This window comes from Juglans microcarpa x Juglans regia, chromosome 6D, assembly GCF_004785595.1.
Source record: "Juglans microcarpa x Juglans regia isolate MS1-56 chromosome 6D, Jm3101_v1.0, whole genome shotgun sequence".
Taxonomy (NCBI): domain Eukaryota; kingdom Viridiplantae; phylum Streptophyta; class Magnoliopsida; order Fagales; family Juglandaceae; genus Juglans; species Juglans microcarpa x Juglans regia.
The window spans coordinates 8,176,838-8,203,362 of NC_054604.1; the positions used below are offsets into that span (position 1 = coordinate 8,176,838).

The window sequence follows — 26,525 nt, forward strand, 5'->3', positions numbered from 1 at the left end:
TTTGAAAAATGCTATGTGACTTATTAAATTTGAAAGTTAAATGTGAGCATGCTATTTATTCTTGGAATGTCTTTGTGACAAGTTTGACGTCCCTCACAGTGTGATGTCTTCGTGGCATTATATCTCTGTGGTATATTGGTGATTTTCCTATTATCATGTGCCTTGAATATAATATTTGGCTGAATATGTTGGTTAAAATAAAATTGTATTGCTCACATTATTTTATTAAAAAATTATTTACTCTCTTATAGTCAAGAAAATTGCCAACTCCCACACTCCCATTAAATTGCTACTTATTGAGCACGTGGCAACTCACCACTTCAATTCACATATTTTTCAAAGTTGTAGAAAGTTCATTCTTTTGAAGTAATATCTTTTGAGCCAAAGATTTCAGAGTAGACTCGGGTTAGTCACTTGAAGTTGGAAGTTTTGGGACTTGATGATTTTGTTGTTTGAAGATGGTTTTGGTTATACAGAGAGTTTTCTTATGATCATATTTAGTTATTTTACAGTTTTTGTTGGAGTATCTGAATTGTAATTATTTAGAATTTAATGGCTTTAGTCGAACTTGTGAATGGATTTTTTAGGATCATTGTATTATAGTTGTAAATAGTTTGGAGATTATGTATTTAATATATATATTTATAAACAATGAGAAAATTTTGAAAATATAGGTGGAATTCTGTTCGTTTATGATTTTGGATTTGAAGATGAATTTAATATTCAAGTGTAAGTGGTGGATATTAGCAAGAATTTAATATTCAATACACATTGCCACATAACATTTTTCAAACATTCTAATCGTTACAAAATTTGCACAAATCCCACAAATAAAGCCAAAATAGCATATAAGAATATACACAAATTTAAAGTTTACACAAGTTTGAAATATAATACTCAAGTGCACCATTCCAAACAAAACCAACAGTTCTTTTATTAAAAACCCATTAAAGAGCCACTTACATCGATTACTAATAAAAAATAGTCCCACGATATTCCTTCGACAACAGTCATTTGGGACCTATTTCAAGTCCTTCAGCTAATATTTGAAAAGTTAGCTATTATAATTGTTATATATTTGTTTAAGACCTACTTTCCACCCCTTTTAGACCTTTTTACAAGAGTAAAAAGATTAATGTTAGGGTTACAAATACTTTTACAACAAAACGCTTATGAGTTGACACGGTAATGTAATGCGAAACTAACACATAACAACTAAATTAGTGTGACAATCCATGTTACTCAAATGCCACGGCAGCATTAAATATATATTAGTAAGGATATATCTAAAATTTATTTAAAAAATGCTAGAAGCTATATCACTATCTCCTTGTTACTCCCATTCTATTGAGGTGGTGGTGCTTACCCTTAGAGCAATCATTGTCATAAAAGATTAGAATTTATGAGTTATTAAACGCTATCATCATGCTTGCAAGTGGGAGTAATGGTAGTAGAATAAAGGTGTACTTTTTAATATTACTCATTTAAAAAGTAATATGATAAATCTAAATAATTAGAAAAAAAACGTTAGCAAAGAAGATAATTAGGGGATAATGGTTTTGTTTTTAGCATCACTCATTAAAAATCAACTTATTAATTCATATATCTTTGGGGGTGAGCAGAGATGACTAGATCCATCCTTGTTGTGGCCAACACTCACCTAATAGTCATCATCAGTCAATTTCCTAATTAATATTTTTAAAAAAATTATTTAAAATCTCCTAAATTCATTTTTAATTATTTTATTATTTTTCATTTTTATTTGATATAGAGAGACATGGATTTTCATGTTGCTTTAGTGACTAACGTTATAATTTTAACATGAGACCCATCTCGATAAGAACAAAAAGTATTTTTTTTTCATTTTTGTTTATATTCTTAAACATTTTTAAAAAAATCACAACATTACTAAAAAATACTTCCTTAATCACTAAGTAAAACAACAACAAAAAAGAAAAAAAAAAAAAATTGTCGGAACCCAACAATCAGTGACTCTTAACATTTTTGATAATTTTATGAGTCACAATTTGCTTGCTTGCTTGCTTGCAAGGCCTTCTGTAGTAACAGTGTCTGTACCCTAAATATATTTTTTATTACAAATTTTATTTTCTTAAAAGAAAAAGAAAGTAATTACAATGAGTTATAGAGCATAATATTCTATCCTATTTTCATTCTACTATATTGATATTAATGCAATACAATCTATTTTTATTTTTACTTTTACTTTTACTTTTTTAAGAAAAAAAAACCATAATAGCTTATAGACTTTGGAGATTTTGATCAACTCACTTCTATTATTTTAAAAACAAACGTAGAAAAGGGTTAAAAAAAATGACATTTTGAACTGTGAGAATTCATGAACTATGTGCCATTGATACAGTTTTAGTTAAGAAATAGGTATTAAAAACCAAACACCTACTATTCTGGAGCCCATGAACTTTATGCGCACTTAAGATATATCTGGGGATTACATCTCACTCACAATATGCAAACAAGGGATCGAAATGGATCCTTTTGCATGAATCATTATACGCAAAAATTGATACATAACTAATATTCTCGACTGCTTAAGCACTAACAGTCTGAGATAGAAACAGAGACTACAGGGCTTTTTGACACTTTCGGCTACTAAGCCCACGTGCTCAGGAACATAGATATCTATATCTCTTCCTGAATCATATGCCAGAAAAGTGAAAAAAACAAAAGGGCCTGTGCAGTGTCTGCAGCATGCTCCATTGGCATGCTGTGGAGATAATATTGTAATGTTCAGTAAACTTAGCACCCCATGCATGTAGGAGACTCTACTGGACTTCAGAACTACCCAAACATTGATGCTCCGGTAATGATGTCATGGATACAAATTGCACTTACAGCACAACAGGTCGCATAACTTCTTCTTCAATTCCCTACTAGATGTGGCGGCTTTATAGCGGGCATCATCATCCGTAGTAAAATTGACAAGTTTTAATTTCTATAGGTTCTTGCACAGAGCAATCTATAAAAATACTCTTGAGTTTGGTACCCTTGACAGCTTCACAGTGTCTGTCAGAAGCATCAGCCCTGCACAGAAAGATTAAGCATGCATCTAAGAAAAGCAAGAACAATATTCATGTTCTTATTGAAGTCAGAGTGTGCTAGGATATGAATTAGAGCACCTAACATAAATGCAAAGGATAGATCCATGGGCAAGGGAACTGTGCAAATACAATGTCGGTTATGCCACATTGACATTGAGAAGAATGGGAAATTTAGATGGGAACTTTAGAGTGAAAAAACACACCTGAATAACTTCTTCTACACACAGATCCTCAATCCTTTTGATAACACAATCTCTATGCTTCATGGAGATGCCTGACAGCAGCAAATGATTTATTCTTTTCTTTTTGGACCTTGATCACAAAACAAGATTGTATCTTTTAAACCATAAGACTATTCCCTATGAGGCTGACAAGGAAGATTGCAAATATAAACATCAATACCTGTGCCTCTAACTCAGAAATTCTCTGTAAAGATGCCTGTTCAATGTAAGCACGACGCTTGCACTCTTCTTCAAGCAAACCTGTAATTTGGTACCTTAGCTCGGCCATTTCTTGTGCTAGGTCCTCTGCTTCTTCTTTTGCTTTCAACTTTTCCTCTCTCAATTCTTCCTAGAAACCATTACCGGATACAATCAACAAGTCATGTAACCTTGAAGTCCAGAAAGGACAAAAACCTAGTGCACTGATCCCACTTGAAACATACTGCAATTAGTCATTTAGATCATATCGAAGGCAATGCTTCCACATATGGTCATACCTTAAGTTGCTTCACAAGACATTCATATTCTTGAATCTGTCTTGACATATTCTCCATCTTCATTCTTGAATCGGCATCAACTCTGCACTCCTTTGCCAACTGTGAAAGGAGTGGACCCAAGACTTCTCCACAAGTGCTTCAAGTATTATCCAATTATTAGTAAGGATGTCAAAACATGAATTTTGACAGAAAACAAAGTGACAGATATAATTTTATGCAATAATTTAATAAGCTGTTAGGACTTTGAAAACAAAACTTACTGCAACAATTTCTTCTCAAGACAACCATAACAACAATTTCTTAAAAGAACTTTTTTTAGCAACCTTATAAGACACTTATCGAATCCAAAAAACTTCAAAAGAGGACCATGTTTAAGGCCTATATAGTAGTGCAAGGTAGCCATATGAATCAAAATTGATGATTTATAATCTATTGAAGAAGAAATTTCTTTCATCTTCTAAGATCATCCCTCTAAGATTGTGCCTTTTGCAAGTTAAAAACATATAATTTCAAACATCCATCCCCCACCCACCCAAAAAATCATAATATCATTTTTCGTTGTCATTTCAAATTTCCCCTAAAATATAAACGGTGACACAGTTTTCATGAAACACTAAAATTTCAGGAATGGTAAATTTTTCCCCTAAAATACAAACAGTGACAGTTTTCATGAAACACGTTATAATTTAAGGTACATGATATTCAACCAGTTACCAAGAAACAACCACCCAGATTTGTAGTAAACCACCAATAAAATGACTCACCAAGAAAGACCTCAAGATCCAAGACAGATACCAAGTGGTGGTATCCACTAACCAATCAAAATATAACTAATTATTATTCTAATGCTACAAAATATGATGACTTGATAAGTGAAGAGAAGGAATCAGATGGATAACAGTGAACAAGAATTTATGGCTAGAGACTATTGATAGATGGTTAGCAAAAGTCCATGAGGCAGGTCTAAAAAGTGGACTGGAAAAAAGAGGTTCTTCCCTCTAACACATTACAATGTTTCTGGACATAAATCACACACAAATTAATGCATAATTATACAGTGTAACGTACCCGAATTCTTTTAATATACTAAGCTTATCCTCTGGCTTGCTCAAGCAGGTCTGAGACTTCTGGTGGGATCTGTCCTTGTTGTGCAGCCACTCTTCAATCCCCTGACAAAATAGTCTAGCATTCTTTTCAGACATATCAAGCTTCTCTTTCAGTTCCTTATTTTCCCCATCCAGAGATTCAATAATTTTCTGTGCATCCTGAAACTGAGCCTCAAGCTCTTGAATCATCCCATTCATCCTAGCTCTTTCTTCAGTAGTTTCCTCCTGGATTTTATTAGCCTCAAAGCAACTCTGTTCCAAGGCCATGATATCAATTTTCATGCTTTCTATTTCACATTGAGACTCTAATGCCATGGCTGTGATGGATTCCTCTAATTTCTCTATGCACGAAGCTGAATTTCGTAACTCTGCTTCTTTTCTATCTAGTTCCTGCAGCAAGAGTAAGCGCTCTGAATCAGACCTCTTTAGCTCCTCCCTTGACCTGTCAACTTTGTCATGTAAATCTTCAATGTCTGCTAATTTCAGCTCAAGGCTGTGTACATGCTCTATCAGGCAGTTCACCTCCGTGTTCCTCACATTTAGTTGATCCTGCAGGTAATCTGTGATGAAGCTGTGATTGAGTTAAAGAGCACCTTCCATCAATGTGCATATGCTGTTACTTTTTCATTGACAAATACCATATGTCTTAAGTAACCCATTGGATGGATGAAAAATATTTAAAGAAAAACTTTTAACTCTATGAATTATATATTATATAAATATCCAATGGTTGAACACAACTGATCTTGTTGGTGAAACCGACATATACATGAACTGCTTTCCCCTAAACCATGCACAAATTCTACATGAACTATATAGAGAAGAGAGGGCATTAAGCCCCACCTCTACATATGATTTTTCAGGATAACTGATCAGGGAATAAAACTCAAGAGTTGAACATAACACCCAAATATTTATCCTTGCATAGGGTTATCCTAAATCACCATGGCCATGTCAAAGTTTCCTCAGGGTTATGTAAGGACAAAGAACTACAAAACACAGAGACACAATAGATATGTTGCCCAAACAACGATATAAAATTTGAGTTTCCACAACCACACAACCATAGAGCAAGTGAACGTATTCCAAAACAAAAAAATTCTTTTACACATAAAAAGGTTAGCGCATCTTAATATTCTTTTGATCAGAATGGCATGAAACACATTCCTTAAATAATAAAATGAAAATTGTACAATCAGTTAAAATGATGGACAACCTAAGAAAACATGTATGTATAGATACAAGAATAACTACCTATTTCTTGAGAGCAGTTCAATAGCTCTTTTTCCAACTTTTGAATGTGTTTCTTGTCTTCTGAACGAGCCTCTGACAATGATTTCACATGTTGTTCTAGTCTCTGCATGAAACAAAAGTCTTCATTTGCTATGATGAAATTAAATGCTTGGTGTGTTTTGGGGCAGTGGACAAGATTTATTGCCATGAGCCCATTTTAAAAAAATAAAATAAACCTATAAAAAACCTATTAAAAAAAAAAAAAAAAAGTCTTCATTGATATTCTGCCAGAGTATATTCTTCTTGTTAAACATAAACTTCTTTATTGAGCGAAGAAGAGGAATGGAACAAATGGTTAAAACCATCTTTAGTTTCTTTTTTTATGTCCTTTTATTCATTTTACCTTTTTTGCCCTCTTTTTGACCTTCTGCTTCAAATGAGGGGTTTTCATCATGTTATTTTGAAAAGTATCAGAAGACAATTTGTGCACAAATTGGAGTATAGGTATATCCGACTTGGACACTCTTTGTCCAGCAGCTGACTTGCAAATACATAGTATCAAGTACAACAATATGGTTTATAATATTTACTGGGTAGAGTCTTCAATCTACTTTTACATGTCATAACCCGAAAAATGCAATTAGAAGATTCGTATGCAAGAGGCTATGAGAGGTTCAACCATAACCACCCATGCAGTGTTTAATCTTGACTAGTTCCTCTATTACAGGACAATGTGAAAAACAATGAACTGAAAATCAATAGAAAAATAAACACATCAAGAGGCCATGGAAATGGGAAAATAAGGATTTCCATGATTCATCCAAAGGAGAAAAATCAATGACTTAAGCTTATAATAAAATAAAATAAAAATTCCTGTTACATAACCTAATGGAATTGAAAGAAAACCGTATAGCATCCAAACATTACCCGAATCAGTTCAAAGCTTTCAGATTGAGAATCTTTCAGCATGTTCTTTTCTTTCTTTAACTGCATGCAAATAGAGAAGTATATAGATAGATCAATAAGAGGATGAACAAAAATCAATTAGAATGAAAATTGAAATTTATACATATTAAAAAATTCAATTACTAACAAATAGCCAACGGCTCGTAAATATTACTAAACCAAAGTCTTCTGAAAAAGGACAAGTGGCCACTTCTTTTTCTTCTCTTTCTTTTTTCAGCTCTCAATCACTAATACTAAACTCAGAAATGATTGTAGGAAAATGGAAATGAATGGCTCATACGATAATGTTTACAACCTCAAAATGTTCCTTGCAAATTGTTCTTTGCTAGAGTGGGGTTAACTTGGGCAATGCCGAGAAGGGTGGTTGAGTTTCTAGCAAATTGGAGAGGCCTACATGGTAACTCACAAATCGTAGTAATTTGAAAGATGGTTCAGATTTGTCTATGGTGGTGCCTTTAGAGAGAGAGGAATGAAAGAAGTTTTAGAGGTCGCAAGCTGTCAATGGATGAGCTTAGAATGTTTTTCTTTAATATTTTATTTCATTTGATCGATTGTGATAGATTTTAACAGCATAAATATTAATGACTTTCTTGTATTTCTAGACAATCATGCATAGGTGTTACTCTTGTATATTTCCCACGTACTTAGACTATGCATATTTCTCTCATCAATAAAGTTCTTACTTACTGATAAGAAAAATCGTTGATGGTGATTTTGATATACAAGCAAATATAAATTAATGTCAAGAACTCAACTTAAAAACTATATGCTTGCAATACTCTCAGACAATCTTAAAGCCACAAATTGCAACTCCTCTAACATCTTTAGAATTATATTTAAAAGTAGATACAATAGGCACAAAACATACCTCTCTACATCTAGTCTCAATCTGAAAGAGTTCCTCGATGTCAGAAAAGTTTTCAGTGTCCGTCTTTGTCTGATGTGACATATGTGCAAGAAAAATATACACAGATGTGCAAAACAAATAAATACCTGTATCATTTCTTAAAAGATTAAGTCCATCCCTAAAAATAAGAAGAGCAATACATGGCATCATCTATAATAAACAAATGATGAACTTAGATGATGCAACATAAAGATAATATGCAGCATAATTGTGTAACCTTTCAATGAAAGCCCAAAAAAAAAAAACGCAAAAAAAACACACAAAAAAAAAAAAAAAAAAAAGCTAAAAGAGCAAAAATAAATGTGAGAAGTTGATTGTATTTGTCATCCTAAGTGCACAAGAATCACAGTCCATTCAAAAAAAAAAAATTCCCTTCCACGCAATGACATGAGATAAAATCCCCCCCCAAAAAAAAAAAAAAAAAGTGTGGAAATATTTTCCCAATTTTATCTAAATAAAGGGAAAATTGTATGAATTTCACTTTAAATACTCCTCAAATTTGAGTTTAGGTTCCCACTAATATGTATGATGGCTCCCAAAGAGAAAGTAATAATATTCACTGAATCCCAAAGAAAATGAATAAATATATTCACGCTAATAGGTTTACATCTCTCTGAAAACCATATCAGAAAGAAGAGATAATAAATAGAAAAAAAATAAAATAAAACATGGTATGATTCATTTGATGCTAAAATGCAACCCTTCAATATGAGTGAAAGAAAACCGAACCCTATTCATCAAATGATCAAACTATCCATTCAATTCCAACATAAATTAACAAAACGAAATAAATCGACACAACCACCTAAAATTTCGGAAAGCATTTATACCTCGGAAATATGAATCAGAGTGAAAGATTCAAACTTTCAGGGCTGAGAGATTTGGGTTTGTAATTCTGATTGGGAAATTTTGAAACGATGGTAGAATTTGGATTTTGGCTGTGGCCAGCTTAAAAGCGTAATTTGAATGAGAGCGGTTTAGCTCAAAAAAAAAAAAAAAAAAAAGCGCAGTTTGAGTTGCCAACTCATACGGGTCGGGTCAATAACAAGTGGATGGATACTATCTTACCCGCTGTCGCTGAGTAAAAACTTTTGAGTAATTACTATTTTGTTAAGATGAGTCAAGACTGAAAAATCAGGTACTCGAAATAACACTAACAATTATATTTGAATGGAGGGTATACAGATTGAAACCTATTTATGATTTAAGACGATAAAAGGTAATGATTGAAAATTGTGATTTCATTTTTGAGCAAGTGAGTAATTTTAGTGAGACAAAGAAAATAATTAATTTTTTCTTTCTAACTTTCATAAAGCTATTTGCCCTTTCAAATATCTGTTCAGCGCTCCATCTGCTTATTCGGCCGCTTTTTTAGTTTTAGTAATTTATTCTGACTTTCTCAAATTTTTGAGTGCCAAGTCTTTTTCCGCTGCCAACTTAATATCGTCGTCACCTACAAGATAAGGCCAAAAACTTGATTTTATTAAATAAAGAAGAAAAGACCTTTCTATTATATTAGTAAATCAACAGCAAGAGATTCGCACAAAGGTATTCGAGTTTATTCGAGTCTAAGGTCGAATGCGTAAATAAAATGCGACATAATTTTTCAAAAAAATCTTGGAGGAAGGTATGAGGTGCTATATCAAGAACATTGAACAAAAGGGAAGCCAATCCTTAAACAAGGTAAGTTCATCTTCCAAAATCCATTATTGGATGCTAGTTTTATAGCTTTTGGGGCTTCTATTTGCCTTCCCCTTTTAACGTATTGCTCACACATCTTTTGCCTCATGCCATCGTGATGTTACCTATGAATATCAAAATGGTCTTAATTTTTGTTTTTTAGTAGGTGGAGTTCAAGGTTGTCTACTTGATAAAAAGATTAATTTAATATAGCTTTATGAAACAGTATGAAATAAATCGTTTCTGAGTTGTTTATTAAGTCAAACGTTTTATGTACTTTGAAAATCCTACTTCAATAGGTCATAACTTACATGCTGATTTTGGCCTCGTTTGTTTTTACAATTATTTTCATCTCATTTCATCTAATTATTATATTTTTTTAAAATTCTCACACAAAATAAAATAAACAATTTAACTTTTTCAAATCTCAAAATAAAAATGATATTAAAAAATATATATTCTAACAATATTTTATTCAATTTTCAACTTTTATTTCAACTCATCTCATCTGTGAAAACAAACGAGACCGAATGTGCTTGAGGAGCTGCTTTTTTTAAGCTTTCAAGATCTACGAGAAGACAAAATATTTTCAAAAAAATCTTATGAAATAGGATGGGAAAATGCAGCAAATCTGTCAAATTTAAAAAAAAAAAGACAAAAAAAAAAAAGAAAAAGAAAAAAATCTCTTTAATTTATAAATATAAGTGAAAATTCTCAAACCATGTTCTACCAAGTAAGAAATGATGAAACTAGTAAACTTTAATGTTTTGCTATATAATTAGTTTTATTGTCTTCTCTTTTTTAGTAAGAGGATTTTTAGTAAGAGGATGAGACACCAATCAAAGGCTTTGGTGATATTGATTTATCAATTAATCTAATGATTCCAATTTCAACAGAATACAGACCAATGGGGTGATGTTTTTGGTTCCTAAATGGGAATTTTACATGGATTCCTGAGAACCATGATGGTTGTTTGCATTTTCTGACATGGAAGCCATCCAGAAAAGAAATTTATTAAGAAAAGAAATCACACCCATTCTGTACATAAAATTGTACGGTACATAAGTTGCAATATTTAAATATACTACAGGAGTACCCTCTAAACATTATGCATTTTTGTTCTAACAATATGAGAAGCCAGCTTTTCTCAAAGCTCTGTTAAGTATGCAAAAGGAGAATGTACAAAAAGCTTTGAAAAATGATCAGGATAACTGGTAAATAAGGTGTTTATGCTGCAGTTATCAGTTGAGGGCCTCCGGCTCTGGTTGCAGTTTCAGCTTCCATCTGTTTCTTCACCATGGCGGCATGCTTCTGACCGGCAAGGTGAGAATTGAACACTTTCTGGCTGTTGCACACCACATTGCATATGCTGCACGTTCTAAGAGCTCCAGCTGCTGCTCCACCTTGCAGAATCTTTAGTTTCTTCATCTCCAGCTCTTCTGGTGCCAGTGACAGTGCTACCTTCTTCCTCAAATTTGGTACAACGCTATTGCCTTTACTGGCCTCTGGGTTTTCCATTGGTCCAATCACTGGATTTGTTGAGGCTGGTGTAGCATTTGAGGTAAGGGCAGTAGTATCATTATTTGATTTTGACAGTTTCTCCAAGTTCTTCTGGTGTTTCTTTCCTAGTATGTGTTTGGTGTAGATATCAGTGCTGTTACAATTAATTTTGCAGACTTCACACCAAGCAGATTGAACGACCTTGTTTTTCTTTAGAGTATTTTTCCAAATGCTACCATCTTGAGCCCTGATTGCAGCAATATATGGGCCAACGCCATTGAGAGATATTAAGCGAGCCTGCATTGTGACCAAAATAGAATCATATAGAAAAATATAACAATTGTGATGCCTTGAAAGTTCTGCTTTTTATTTCTTATTTCCAATAGTTCTTGCATTAGTAGTCATACGCCATATTTTAGTATGTAGTGGCTAAACCACCCTGATGTGCTTCTAATATAACTAAACAGTACATTAATTTTAGAGCAACATGATTAATTATTAACCAAACCAAATACTATTATCTTTTTCTCCTCCCCCCGGCCCCTTCTCTTTCTCTAAGCAACAAAATACTGTTATCAATGGAATCAGAGAGAAACCGTGCATATAACAAAATGTACACCACACTGCATATCCCGAACCGAACCAAACAGAAGAGAAGTTCAACTTCTGTGGCAAGCCCGTGAACACACAAATAGCGAAAGTAGAAGGTGCAGCATAAGAAGTGGAAAAATAGGATAATAGAGGAATAAGTGTGAGAGGTGGTAATGAAATGCAATCAAGGAATAAACATATCCATCCAATTAGGAATGCATGTCTTTTATTAGACAAAATAGAACTCTCACAAGTACGGTAGTACTTGTTAGAGTACTTGGAGAAACCATAAAGATATAAATAGTATGAAAGTTTGACGATACACTTTGTTGAATGACTAGAAACAATTACAACAACAATTCAAGGCTAAGGAGGAAGCAACTCAAAGAGATTCTATGCGGTATAAATGAATGTCTTTTCCTTTCTGTAGCTAAAACAACAAAAACTGAACTAGGCTGTCCAAATGGACACGCTTATTTTGACAAGATGCACACCATCTGCAATTACTTCTTATACAACTCAGTTCTGCAAATCAATGGAGGACACAAATCAAAAGCATTAAAGTGAAACTTCAATAATAGTTATAACATTTTAATGTTTAGAGGACCAGCATAAAAGATAACTCAGCGGATCTAAGATGACTCATTATTTGCATATAACACGACTACAACAGATTGTATATATTGTTAATCTACACCATTGATAAAATCACTGACAATACTTGCACAGTCCACGGTAGCTGCAATCAAATCAAGAAAAGAAATGGTTGGTGGAAGATGTAACTTCCAAAAGAAGGCTTGAAGAAATTTCATGAATACATGAAGTTAATCTCATAGATCAACAAAAGAAAATTAACTCCAATAATTTATGCAAGCCGTGAAGGAATATTTATTTCCATGAAAGATAAGCAGTGGTTGGTGGAAGGCATGGAAGAATCTTCAAAAGCAAAGTAAGTGCTAAACAGTGTACATAAGTGAATCCTGCAAAAAGCTAGTTAAAAGCTTGATTTACCTGAGAAGCATGTTTTTTCCCAGCCAGATGTTTATTGAAAACTTCTTGGCTATTGCAAGCAATATTGCATATTGAGCAAATCCTGACAGAATCAACTGCTGCCCCACCTGCCAAAAGCTTCCGTTTCTTTGTCTCCAACTCCTTACCATCAACCAAACCTGAAGCCCCAAATATTGTCTGTCCATCCATACTGGGCACCTGGCTTGGTATGTCACTCATTGAAACAGAGCTTCCTGGTAACATCGTAGTAGGATTATTTTGTACTTGCAAATTCCTATTATGTCTCTTTCCCAGTATGTGTTTCTCGTAAGCCTCTTTGCCACTACAATCAATTTTGCAGAGCTCACACCTATTGGACTGAACAACATCAGTTTGCTTTGGTATTATCCCTGTGGCATCTTTTGCCAAAGTTTGATTTGCCAAATAGTTGCTCCATAAAGAACTTGAACTAGTGGGCACAATAGAATTCTCGCATAAAGAATTGATAGCCTGCAAATCAAACGATATAGGTTTAAGAAACAGTGTAGATCAAACTACTCAGAGTGCATATATGAGATTTTATGGCTCGTACAATGTTCAGTTAGATAAGAACGGTCCTGCTAACACTGCTCAGATGTGTATGATTATAAACATGCATTTACATACGTATAATGGAATATTTCTCTGTAAATGTTGAGAAGATTTCTTCTGCATTCTTCTAGACTAGTTTTTTTTTTTTTTTGTAGGTAAGAAAACTATATTACTCAAAGAATAGGCCTAGCCCAGTATGTACAATAGGGAGCCCTGGCTAAGAGGGCACAAGAGAGACAAGAAAATCATGAAGGGCCATGCCATTGAAATCAACAGCAATGGCCCAAGTACAAAGAGTGCTATAAAATGATGCTAACAGTTCCTCTAACGATCTCTCCTCGTCTTCAAACATCCGCGCATTACATTCCTGCCACAGGCATCACATGATACACATTGGAATCATCTTCCAAACCGCTTTTATCTGATGCATACCTCCAATGTTTGGCCAGCTGGCCAGTGCTGCCACCACATTCTCCGACATAACTCAAGCCAACTCTACTCCACTAAGTACCTCATACCATAGAGCCCCTTGCAATCTCACAATGCAATAGAAGATGATCTACCGACTCACCCCCACCCCTACACATACAACACCAATCTACTTGATAGCTCTCCGCTTCCTCAAATTGTCAGTAGTGAGTATTTTTCCCAAAGATGTTGTCCACACGAAGAAAGCAGCTTTGGGGGCGCCTTGTGCCTCCAAAGCCTTCTCCACAGAAACGGAGTGTTGGGCTCTTGGGTAAGAGCTTTAAAAAATGAACGAACCGAAAACGCACATTTCCCGGTGGGTAACCACCACAAACCATCTTCTTGTTGATTGCTTGGCTGCACGGAATACAAAAGGCTATAAAAATCATCAAAATTGTCCATCTCCCAATCCTATGCTACCCTACTAAAGCTAATATTCCAGTGAATTTGCCCACCCAATATCTCCATAACCTCCGCCACTATTCCACAATTTGGAATAGTGGGGGAAAACGATCTTGTAAAGCATTATCGCCACACCATATATCTTTCCAGAATTTAATCGTGGAGCCATCACCCAACTGAATACGGGTGTGTCGAAGAAAAACCCCTAGCCTTTTCTAATGTGTTTCCACAAGCCCACTCTATAAGATCCTATAACTTCTTTAGTGCTCCAACCCCCCCCCCCCCCCATGAGTCACCATATTTGCACCCAATCACCTCTCTCCACAAGGCATCCAGTTCTTTACTATATCTCCATGACCATTTGCCGAGTAACGCCCGATTGAAGGTCCTCACATTTCTAATACCCAAGCCACCGTTAGATATAGGGCAACATACTGTTTCCCACTTAACTAGGTGAAATTTGAACTCCTCCCCCAAACCGCCCCACAAAAAATGGCGTTGGAGTTTCTCAATTCTGTACACCACACTTGTAGGTATAGGAAATAGTGAAAGGAAATAGGTTGGTAAGTTTGAAAGTGTACTCTTTATCAGTGTGAGCCTACCACCTTTCGACAAATACATTCTCTTCCAACTTGCTAATCTCTTCTCTATCTTCTCAATCACTGACTCTCATATAGAGGGTGTCCGTGCTCTTGCCCCAACGGAAGTCCCAAATACATCAACGGGAGAGAGGCTAACTTACAGCCCAACGAACTGGCCAATTGTTGTACATTTGGTACCACTCCAATTGGCACCAATTCAGATTTTTCAAAATTCACTTTTAACTCGGAAACTGCTTCGAATCACAACAACACCGCCTTCAACGCACACACCTGACTTTGATCTGGCTCGCAAAACACAAGAGTATCATCTGCAAACAATAAGTGAGATATGTTAATGATCCCCCTATCCAGGGTTCCAATCGAGAATCCCTCCACAAAGCCATTATTCACCAAGGCCGAAATCATCCTGCCTAACCCTTCCATCACAACAACAAACAACAAAGGCGACAACGGATCGCCTTGTCTCAGGCCTCGCAAACTATGGAAAAAACCCGTTGGGCTGCCATTTATCAATACAGAGAATTTCGCCGTTGAAATACACCAACGGATCCATGTTTTCCACCTCTCTCCAAACCCACATCTCCCAAGAAGGTAGAGAAGAAAATCCCAATTGACATGATCGCGCCTTCTCCATATCTAGCTTGCAAATGATCCCTGTTGTGCATGCCCTCATTTTGCTATCTAGGCATTCATTAGCAATAAGTACCACATCTAGGATTTGCCTACCTTTTACAAAAGCGTTTTGGGGCTTGGTGATAATCTTCCCCACCACCTCACTTAGCCGGTTTGCTAACACTTTGGAAATGATCTTGTAAACTCCACTCACCAGGCTAATGGGGCAAAACTTCTTTACCTCATTTGCCCCCACCTTCTTTGGGATCAACACAAAGAATGTGGTATATAGGCTTCTCTCGAATTTTCCCGCTACGAAGAGTTCTTGAAACACCTTCATAATATCTTCCTTAATAACGTCCCAACAGTCTTGGAAGAAACCCATAGAGAACCCATCCGGCCTAGAGCTTTGTCCTTAGCCATTTTCCTCGCTACTTCAACAACCTCCTCTTCCTCGAAAGCCCTCTCCAACCGAGACACATCACTCGGTCCAATGGAGTCAAATGCCAAGCCATCAAGAGACGGCTGCCAACTGACAGGATCAGTTAGGAGTTGCTCATAGAAGCCAACTACATGGTCACAAATAACCTATTCTTCTCTACACTCAACACCTTCAATTTTCAACATCTCTATGTTGTTGTTTCTCTTGTGGGAATTTGCTACTCGATGGAAAAACTTTGTGCTTCGGTCTCCTTCTTTGAGCCACAATGCTCTTTACTTTTGCCACTAGAAAGTCTCTTCAGATAAGATAATTCTCTCTAGCTCCGCATCCAACAAAGTCATCCGAGCTACTTCCTCTGAGACAAGGGATCTGGTCTCTTGGAGCCTCTCAAGTTCCTGAATCTCCCTTAATTTGCCTTTCTTGTTTTCCCCTAGATCACCAACAGATTGCCTGTTCCACAGCTTCAAATCTCTTTTCAACATTCTCAATTTACCAACTAGGATGAAACTAAGGGTGCCCTAAAATTGATACGAGGACCACCACTGCCTTACTCTTTTAACAAAACCGTCAGATTTTAACCACATGTTTTCAAATTTAAAGTATCTTCGACCTCCTCGGAGGCCACCACAATCAAGCAAAATAGGCCAGTGATCTGAACCAATACGAGGCATGCGCTTTTGCCACACATCTGGGAAATGGCTTTCCCATTCTGGCAAAATTAAGAAACGATCCAACCTAGACCAACTTTGGTTGTTAGCCCACGTGGCGGGACCCCCAGCAAGTGGCAAATCTACCAAATTCAAATCAGAGATGCATGCTAAGAATTCTATCATAGCTGGTCGTCCTCTTCTATTTCCGGAAGACTCGCTCAAAAATCTAGTAACATTAAAATCACCCCATATACACCATGGGAGGTTCCACCAGCTGTGGACTCCGGCTAATTCTTCCCACAGCAATACTCTATTACTGTCTACATTTGGACCATAGACACCTACAAATGCCCACAAAAAGTTATCTACCACATTCTTAAAGGAGCACGGTACCGCATACCTCCCTATGAATTCCTCCACTTTCTCCACCACTCGTCTATCCCACATCACCATTATACCTCCTAATGCCCCATTGGAAGCCAAATAAACCCAATCCACGTGTGCACAACTCCATAGGCTTCTCACAATTCTCCTATTGATCAGCTTCAACTTGGTCTCTTATAGACAAATGATGTCCACCTTCCACTCACGAAGCAAGTTTCTTATCTAAAGATGTTTGATGGCCTCATTGAGCCCGCAGACATTCCACAACACAATTTTGGATTTCATAGGAACAAGGTCAGCCCCTTTCCTTTCAACTTGCCCCTACTGGAGCTACCCTTAGTGTTCAGCGACCACATCAACACTTTGAGCTCCCGCTGTTTTTTCGAACCAATCTTCCTATGTTGCTGGTGCCCCACCTCAATGGTCGTGAGCAAGGCCATGAACTGATCTTTGTACTCTTTGTACTCCAATCCCACAACTTTCTGGATTTCATTAACCTTCCTAAAGACCCAATCTGAAACTCCAGTATGCATGGGGAATATAAAATTTAGCAGAACCGGTTCACCCTCCTTGTTATCCATCGAGGTACCTCGAGTCTCTTCCACCACCATAGCATCCGCCATATCTACTATGGCCTAATTGTTTTCTTCATTAGAAGACACCCCATTGACAGTGTCAGATAGTAGCCCATTTGTTTCACAGTCAGAATACGCCCTGTCTTTCTCAGTGTCTTTAGGAATATGCATAAAAGGGTTCGTCGGAGGCAGGGACACCTCCATTCCCTTCATTGGCACTGTCTGGCCCCCAGACGACGGAGACGACCCTCCCATACTTGTCACAGAACACTTTGCAGAATCAGCCACTGCCTTCCGAGTACCCCACACCTACAAGTCGTCATCGAAGAGTGCTACTGTCTTCATTGGCGATTTTTGGGTGTCAGTCGGCATCTCCCCCTGCGACGGCAAGTGGCGCAGTGTGCGCTGTGCACTAGACACACCAGCAGGAGAAGCCCTCGGGCTATCTTCGTGAGACTTCCGGGCTCTGGGCCCTTGCCCATCCACATTTCCTTTCTTTGGGCCATTGGGCTAAGATCCAGTAACTTGGCCCATCACTTTCGGCCCAGGCACACGTCTCCACCTAAATCCATCTCCCCTCTACCGATGGTTACCTATTTTGGGCTGAATGGGCTGTTTGGGCTCCACAGCAAGGCCCGGCCCCTGCAACTCCTTCCCCCTACAAGTATTCCATTCCATATTTCGCCTGACAACCCTACGTAGATCCTCCAGCTCTCTCTACAAGTTCCTCATCTGGCCCTACAAATTCTCCATGCCAAAGTCAAGCTTTCGTACACCGATTGAGGCTCGAGGCACGCGATTGTCAGTGGTCCAGGCCCCACCTCCTTCTCCGTTCACCTCACCCCGTGGTCTCAAACGAAGCAGAGCCTCCTTATACAAGTGCACCGCCTCCAACTAGGGCCTCCAAAGGGCTCCACCATATTGGCCACCCCTCAAACTGCCCTCCTACACACACTCCCCCAAAGCTTCCTTCATTCTTTTCCAACCTCTCCCCTCCTTGCTTTCCAGAATGAGGATGAAGCTTCTCCTTCCCCCCTCTCTGTATTCAGCCACCACTAGGTAACATCCCCTGTTATTAGAGCACTTATGTACTAAATAACTACAATAACCCTCTCTAATGGTGCTATAGAAATTCTATTTCACCCCACTTGAACAGACATCCAACGACTTAACAAGCCATTGGGAAGCCATTGGGCAGTGCTCTTCTCCACCAGAAGTTCTTGCTTCCTCTTCCACCCCCTCTCTGTAATGCGAACAAAACCACCTTCCTTAACTAACATGAATAATTTAGACTCAATCACCACTTCTCTTATGAGTCCCATCACAAACTTAACATATCATCATAAAGCAACACAAAAAATTTTCGTATGTGTACGGAGAGAAAATATTTAGGAGAGAGAAAACTTTCCCGGCCCTGATGGTTTTACTCCAATCACTTCTAGACTAGTTCATTTTTGTTCTTCTAGGAAATTCGTCTCTGTCTAGCTAGGAGCTGAAAAAAACCCACCTCGGATTTCAATGTACTGCATCCAAGATCAGAACACACAGCCATCTTATCATTGAACTAGCAAGACCGCCTAGCGAGCCTTTTATTGTGTAGGTAAGATTGCCAATGCTTATCATCATATTTCACTAAGAAGAATCGAAATGAGATTGCACCATCTTGTGCAACACAACAATAGTTGGCACTCTATCATCTTTTTTTCCTTCTGTCAGCATGCACTTTTTTCTTCTTTTAGCCTTTACAAACATCATGTTTGCCTCCCCCCCTTCAGCCTCCAACGTGTGATCTTCATCGCTAAGCTTCAATCACATCACCATTAAGTTAAGCCCTCCCAACTATCTAAAATCGAAATTTCACATTCTAATAGCCCTCAAAGTTTATGGTTTCCTAGGCTTCATTGGCAGCAACAACCCAGAAGTTGTGCCAAGACCAGCTTACGACGAGTAGGATGTACTGCTGGCTTCGGATGGTTGAGGATGAGCCTGATTTGGAGAAGAGATATTAACATTCATAACATTGACCCTATATACTATAGAGCGGATGCGAGAGTTAATCTGACTATGTAGTTCTGTATTATGGAGATTCTATCTCTCATGTTATGTTGAACTTATGTGGACCTCTTAACTGAGGAAATACCTATTTATGGTTTATTAATCATTGGGATGTTTGGTCCATTTTGGCATCAAATATTTTTATCACCCTTAATTCCGCTGTGATTATTGCATACTGCTAGGTACATACTAAGATACATTGCATATTAACTGTCATGAACAGGGATATGTAACCATGTGTTGCATGTCTTGACGTTCCAAGTCTCCGTTCCATCCCAAGCAGTGACCTGGGGGCTTCACATTCATACTCTTCTAGAGTTTTCTAAAGGATATGGAAATTAAATGAAAAGTTTTTATGAAAAAAGAAATGCTCTTTTTATGCAATGAAAGGAAATGAGATGTTTTCTTTTAGAAATGAAAATCTTTTAGAAATGAAATGATGCTTTATGAATCTACGCCAAGTATTAATGTTTTGAAGTATATGTATGTAATGGCCTTTCCCCCTTTTTATGCATCTTTATGATAATTGTATGCATGATGAAGTGGGTGTTATATATAATAATTATTGTCTTTATGATCCATGAAATGAAATGGTGAAGTTTTATGCTCAATGTTATGAACTGATGTTTTATGAAATGAAATGGACTGATGAATGAAAAATAAATGATTAAAAGGAATGAATGAAAAGAAAGGAAGTGAAAGAAAATGAATGTTTTGTTGTATGAACCTACGTAACGGCCAATGATTAAATGAATGATGATACCAATGGACTGGGTAGATTGTAATGCCGGGTAAGTAGTACTGATAGTGCACTCAGTGCTACCCCCTGACTGAAAGGAATTCCCAACATATGGCCACGGGCGGAGTCTAGATCCAAAACACCACCAGTCGTAACATATGGGAGCATAACAGTGTGTACCAACCAATGGAAAGTGATAATAGTTAAATTGGATGTTGTGAAATCATTTTAACTCTTTATGAAAGAATGTACAAGGTGTGTAAAATGTTTTTATGAAGGAGAAAAACCATTTAAGAAATAAACCCACCTTGTAATTTTTCAAAAGAAGAAAATGATTTATGTAATGTAGGTAGATGAATGAAGAATATATGAATGAAAGCCTATGTTAATATATGTTTACATTATGAAGTAATGCTTACCAAGAGATTATTTGGGAACACAAACCATCTAATCTAATCTCATATAAAAATTTACCATAATTTTCTTCCCAAACATCACTCAAATGCAAACACTTTTCAATTTCAAATTTTTAAATTTTCAACTTCTTCATCTAATCATTACCTAATCATGAAAACTTTCTCAAACTTCCAAACAAAACACAAAAAATAATACAATTTTTTTTTTTTATAATTAATAAGAGATTTATTATCAAGAATAGGCATACCCCAAGTACACAGGAGGTATTATTTATTACCAAAAAGTAATAAAATTTTTCCAAATTCAAAAAAAAATATTATAATAATATTTTAAATTTATAATATTTATATTCAACTTTTTCTCTCTCATTTTCTAAAATCCAATAAAATATCTTAACTTAAACTATATCACTATTATTCACAAATCATTTCATTAATATTCACAGATTTCTCATCTCATCCCATTCCCCAAACATCCCCTTAAGTATTCGACTCATTTTGTTTTTAAGTGTACCCCATCAGGGAACGAGATGAGAATGAAGAGTCAGGGACATGGGTCAAGGAAAATGTGGCAGAAGCCTAGGCATGTTTTATGTAACATATGAACTTATATTTTGTAAAAAAGACTTTGTAATTTAATTTAATGAATTCCGCTACAAACTCTCTCTTAAATTTACAAAATAGATTTTAAGTTTTTAACTATAGAATCTTTTATATCCTAGGAAAGAAAGGAAAAGTTTTAAAAAGTTCTGTAATTCTCATCTTATTTTCTAAAAATATTTCCTAAAATCGCACCCAAGGACGAGCGTTCAAATCCACCATATGTACCAAAACAAGAACCTTGGGCCTGGTTCGGTAACTTATTGCACCACCATGGGCAACCATGTTTCACTTTTTATTGCCAACCAAACCTTTTTTGCTTGAAACTCTCTTATCTAAGGTACCATTATGATTTTAGTTTATGTTGATGACCAATTCATCACCACCAAGTTGATGGAATTGAGGATCAAGTATTCCAGTTGAGCACCATTTCTGAGCATAGGGCCCTTACATTACAGGTTTTCTGTTCTGGAAATTGAACTTTTCCACATCAACCTAAGTATTTGGTTAACAACCTCACAAAGCATGATATGGCCACCACTTGCAAACCTTATGCTTCCTGACTATTGCCATTATCAAACGTTCTAAAAAGGATGGAAATCCTCCTTTATCTCACCCCACTACTGATCAAAGCATTGCTGGGGCTTGTCAATACATCACTTTTACCGAGGCAAATGTCAGCTTTTGCCACTAAAGGATATTTGCCAATTGACTTCGCAACACAAGAAGAATATTTGGGCATATAAAGGGCATTATGGATTATGGTCTTACACATCTCGTCATACTTTTTTTTATGACGGGGAACCACCCCACTGCAAAGCCCTTAGGACTCACCCATATAACCTAAACCCCGGGGGTGACTAGCACAGCAACCCACCGCAATGGTCCCCCACAATTTGATCCCAGGGAGAATCAAACCTGTGACATGGGGCTCATGCACACAAGTTCACCCTTACCACTTTGGCTATCCACGGGTGGGTCATCTGGTCATACTTTTCTTGTCACTTTGATGCAGATTAAGCAGGTGATTCTAATGAATGCACTCTACTAGAGTCTTTGCAGTTTGGCTTTGAAAGCTGGAGCTTCCATAAATCCATTTCACTAGTAGTTCACTGCACTTTCCTTTACTTTGAGGGGTGTAGAAAACCATTCCATAAACCCACTTCACAAACCACGATCCCACATAGAGAGACACCCAAAAACTCCATTTCTAGTCAAACGAAATACCAATACCAGTACACCACAAAAAGAATTAAATTGCGCAGAAAAGAAATTTATATAAAGAGCTCAAAAACCCGAAAATTACTTGCACGCAAAAACAAATTTGCCCAAACCCCATAAAAAATAAATCCAGCCAAGAGAGAGAGAGAGAGAGACTTACAGCTTCATATCCAATGGGTTCGGAGACCCAATTCTGCGAACTTGCATTTGGGTCCACATAATACTGAAAATGTGCTCCATGTTCGACATGGGTTGATGGGTAAGAGCCCGGATAGGCAAACGGGTCTGTTCCAGGAGGGTGGAGGTCTGAACTGGAGGTTAGATCAGAGGGAAGCACTGGCTGAGGAAAAGATAGAAAAGGGTTAGGGATGGTGGTGTGAGGCTGGTGAGAGAAGTGGGAGGCCAAGGTGGAGGAGGGTGGTGGTGGTGCCTGGTGATGCATTAAGGTTTGTAAAATTGAAGAAAAGCTGGAGTTTGGCTGGTTCTATTGCCGTGAAGTCAATCTGGCGGTATGGTCCATGGAAAAAGCATTTGATCGCAGAAAGAGACCTTTGCAGACTCGGCGAAATGGTGAATCCTGAATATGGAAAAATGCCTATAAATTCACCTCAGAGCCATGGGTGGCTTGGACTTGAACCGACATCATAATCCTACGCGGCCTTGTCCTCTTGAGAGTTAAAGCCTTGGGCTTCGTGTATCATAAACATAGACAATTCCAAAACTTTGGGTTAACTTGTACAGAAGCATTATTAAAAAAAAAAAAAAAAACTAGCGTACCGCCCCAAAAGTTATTGCTCCATTTAACGAAATTGTTTTTTTTTTTTTTACTTAATAATGACGAAAATAATTTGAAATGTATTAGTATATTTTTTTTATTTTTTAAAAATATTTAAATATATTAAAAATTTTGAATAAAAAAATAAAAAAAAATTATAAAAATAACAATCAATAATACTGAACGATATTACTCAGACGATAAAATAGCACCGCTAAAAAAAATAAGAAACCAGCAGCAGGCAACTATGTTTCGTTCTTTGTTTAAGATGTCTTTCTCCTCTTTATTTGCATGGACATCCATAGATACGGATCGGGAATATCAATGCACCTAGTGATATACATATACATATATATGTATCGATATATTTATTGGAGTTATCATAGAGATGACTCCAACAAAATTATTTTCTTATTTATTATTGACTTACTTTATATTATATACTTATCAATATTCGAAAATTAACATTACTGATGGCAGTTCTTTGTCTATCAATATTGTTGGTGATCTTTTATCTTCCTTAACTGATATTTTTGTATCTCCTAACCTTTCCACAAATCTTATTTCTGTTGGTCAATTGGTTGATAATAATTATAATGTCTATTTCTTCCGTTCTAGTTGTGTTGTGCAGGATCAAGTGTCAGAGAAAATGATCACAAAAGGGCCTAAAGTGGGACGACTCTTTCCTCTTCACATTTCTCATTCTACTATTATTCCTAATTTTCTTTTACTTTCATTTGCATGTAATGTTAGTTCTGAAAATAAGATGTGGCATAGACGTCTAAGCCACCCAAACTTTGATGTATTTTATACTTTATTTAATTAGGACGAGGTCACTATGTATGGGGCTACTGGCTTTTTTTTTTTTTTTTTAAAAAGAAGATTGGAAAGGCCACTTAATATTTTTTTAAAAAAAAATTGACAGCATTATATGTTTAGTTGTAAGATGTACTTAGGAGATATTTGGAAATTTTTTTGTTCTCATCTCGTCTATCTCATTTTATCTCTTCTCATTTCTTTTTCAAACATCACTAAAACACATATACTTTCAAACTAATTATTACAATTTACAATTTTTTCAAACTAATCGTTACAACTTTCCTAAACTTTCAAACAAAAAATAATTCAACTTTTTCAAATTCTAAAATAAAAATAATATTAAAAAAATATATTCTAACAATATTTTAACTTTATAATATTTTTTATTCAACTTTTTTCTCTTTTCCCAAACTCCATAAAGCATGCATCGTTTGTTTTCACAACTATTATCAATTCATCTCATATCTTCTAATCATTATAATTTTTCTAAAATTCCACATAAAATAAAATAAAAAACTCAACTTTTTAAAATCCAAAAAAATATAATATTAAAAAAATATAATAACAATATTTTATTCAATGTTTATCTCATCTCATCTGCAAAAATAAATGGGCCTAACTCAAACTATCTTATTACTATTTACAAACCACCTTATTACTATTCATAAAATTTTAATCCAATCTCATTATCTAAGCATTGATTTAACACAAGCTACAACCATTGATTTTGCTTCATCCAATAATTTAATTATTACTATAAATGGAAAATAGATTATTTGGTATAATTTTAAACATAAGATCTCAATGTAGAGTATGCTTTACGATCTTTAATGAGGAAAAATTAAACTTATAACCCACGAATTACTCTTTTTTTGTATCTTATATATATATATATTGAGAGAGAGAGAGAAAGAGAGAGAGAGAGAGAATTATTAGGAGGAATATTGAATGGCAATGTGTATTTTCTTTTCTTTGGACAATGAAAGTTTGGAGGTCCGAGGACACGAAGGGTATTTTGTATTGGTATAGACAACAACATGTATTAATACATGATAGCAAAGGATGATCGTGAATAGTTATTTGTAACTATCATAAATAACTATCGTTGCAAAGAGTCTTTTACAACGAAAAATAAACTACTTACGACAACTTTTTCCTTATAAAAGTCCAATATCTTGTAGTGATTCTTTAAAGACTGAAAGCATGAGAGAATGCTTAGAAAGCCCAATGGTTTGGGCCGTCTGCCAAATTTCCCATTCCAAAGTAGTATCAAGCATCAAGTTTGGATCGGTTCTTATTATATATGGAGCGGTGCTATTCTGTCGCTAGTGTACCACCATTTGTTTATACCATCTTTTACTTTTTAATTTTCTTTTCATATTTTTTTAATATATTTTAATATTTTTAAAAAATAAAAAAAATACATTAATACACTTAAAATTACTTCTTCAATCACTAATTTTTTCTGTAGCAGTACATTTTGAGCGGCATACAAGATTTTCTCTATTACATAAGTAAGGATTATATTTTTCTTTATTGTTGGGCACTGCTACAGTAACCGAAAGTAGGTACCAAGAAAATCTATACTAATAGTGTAAATTTATTTTTTTTCTAAATATTTTTTTAACCCTTTAAACATTTAAGAAAAATCACAAACTCATTAAAAAATATTTTCTTAACCATTAAATAATAAAAAAAAATCGGTATACCTTGTCGGTGGGTTTTCTCGGTGGTAAAAAAATATGTGTGAAGGAGAGATATTATAAAGATCATGAGAATAACATGAATATAGAATCACAATAAAAATAAATAAATCACGTTACCTAATTTTCCATAAACGAAGCTTTTTCTGAAACGAGACAATGTACTAATCAAGAGCATTTAATACGAGTCGGAACGGAAGTCATAAGATATTAGAAACGATGGTGAAAGGGATGATCGATGTCAACAATTGATCCATCACATTGCATTGGGGACCTTACACACATGGTGGTCAGGTTGTAAGATGGAAGCATTGGGTAGTGCGGGGATGTCTTTGTGCATGCCACAAAAGAAGTTATAGCTTAACATGCATTTATATGATATGTTAGATGTACGTATTTTATAATAAAAATAACTTTACAATCTAATATATTACATTAAGTCACATCAGTTTATTTTTATGAAATCTTTTCTTGGTTAAAACATTTTTCTTCAAAAATAAAAAATAAAAAACAATGGTGAGGGGATATCTTTGGGGGAGCATAGAGGAGAAAAAATAAAAGACAACCTATAGCTTATTTATCTTTCTACTTCATAAGCAACATATATTACTCTAGTTTGATTTTTTAGGATTCGTTTAAATAGTAAGATAAGATGATTTTATATGAGTTGAATAAAATATTGTTAGAATATTATTTTTTAATA

General features: G+C 35.7%; 2 protein-coding genes across 6 annotated transcripts; both read right to left on the reverse strand.

Annotated features, from left to right (window-relative positions):
* Positions 1-2,486: 2,486 nt before the first annotated feature.
* On the reverse strand, positions 2,487-8,992 carry LOC121234233 (centrosomal protein of 63 kDa-like). 4 transcript variants are annotated; one of them, XM_041130103.1, is made up of 9 exons: positions 8,838-8,992; positions 7,969-8,093; positions 7,062-7,121; positions 6,156-6,258; positions 4,864-5,461; positions 3,796-3,931; positions 3,480-3,647; positions 3,281-3,383; positions 2,487-3,060 (listed from the first exon to the last, which is right to left on the reverse strand). In XM_041130103.1, the coding sequence occupies exons 2-8, from the start codon at positions 8,047-8,049 to the stop codon at positions 3,333-3,335; spliced, it is 1,197 nt and encodes a 398-aa protein (XP_040986037.1). In that variant the 5' UTR covers positions 8,050-8,093; positions 8,838-8,992; the 3' UTR covers positions 2,487-3,060; positions 3,281-3,332. The 4 variants fall into 4 exon arrangements, with proteins under 4 accessions (XP_040986037.1, XP_040986035.1, XP_040986038.1 ...); XM_041130101.1 differs by having other exon boundaries at positions 3,281-3,389; XM_041130104.1 differs by having other exon boundaries at positions 3,281-3,389; positions 7,969-8,037; positions 8,838-8,991.
* Positions 8,993-10,705: 1,713 nt separating this feature from the next.
* On the reverse strand, positions 10,706-23,112 carry LOC121234229 (zinc finger protein 346). Of its 2 annotated transcripts, none has more exons than XM_041130098.1 (3): positions 22,686-23,112; positions 12,790-13,278; positions 10,706-11,484 (listed from the first exon to the last, which is right to left on the reverse strand). In XM_041130098.1, exons 1-3 carry the CDS (start codon positions 22,965-22,967, stop codon positions 10,915-10,917), a joined length of 1,341 nt encoding a protein of 446 aa, XP_040986032.1. In that variant the 5' UTR covers positions 22,968-23,112; the 3' UTR covers positions 10,706-10,914. The 2 variants fall into 2 exon arrangements, with proteins under 2 accessions (XP_040986032.1, XP_040986031.1); XM_041130097.1 differs by having other exon boundaries at positions 12,790-13,290; positions 22,686-23,111.
* Between the last annotated feature and the right edge of the window lie 3,413 nt (positions 23,113-26,525).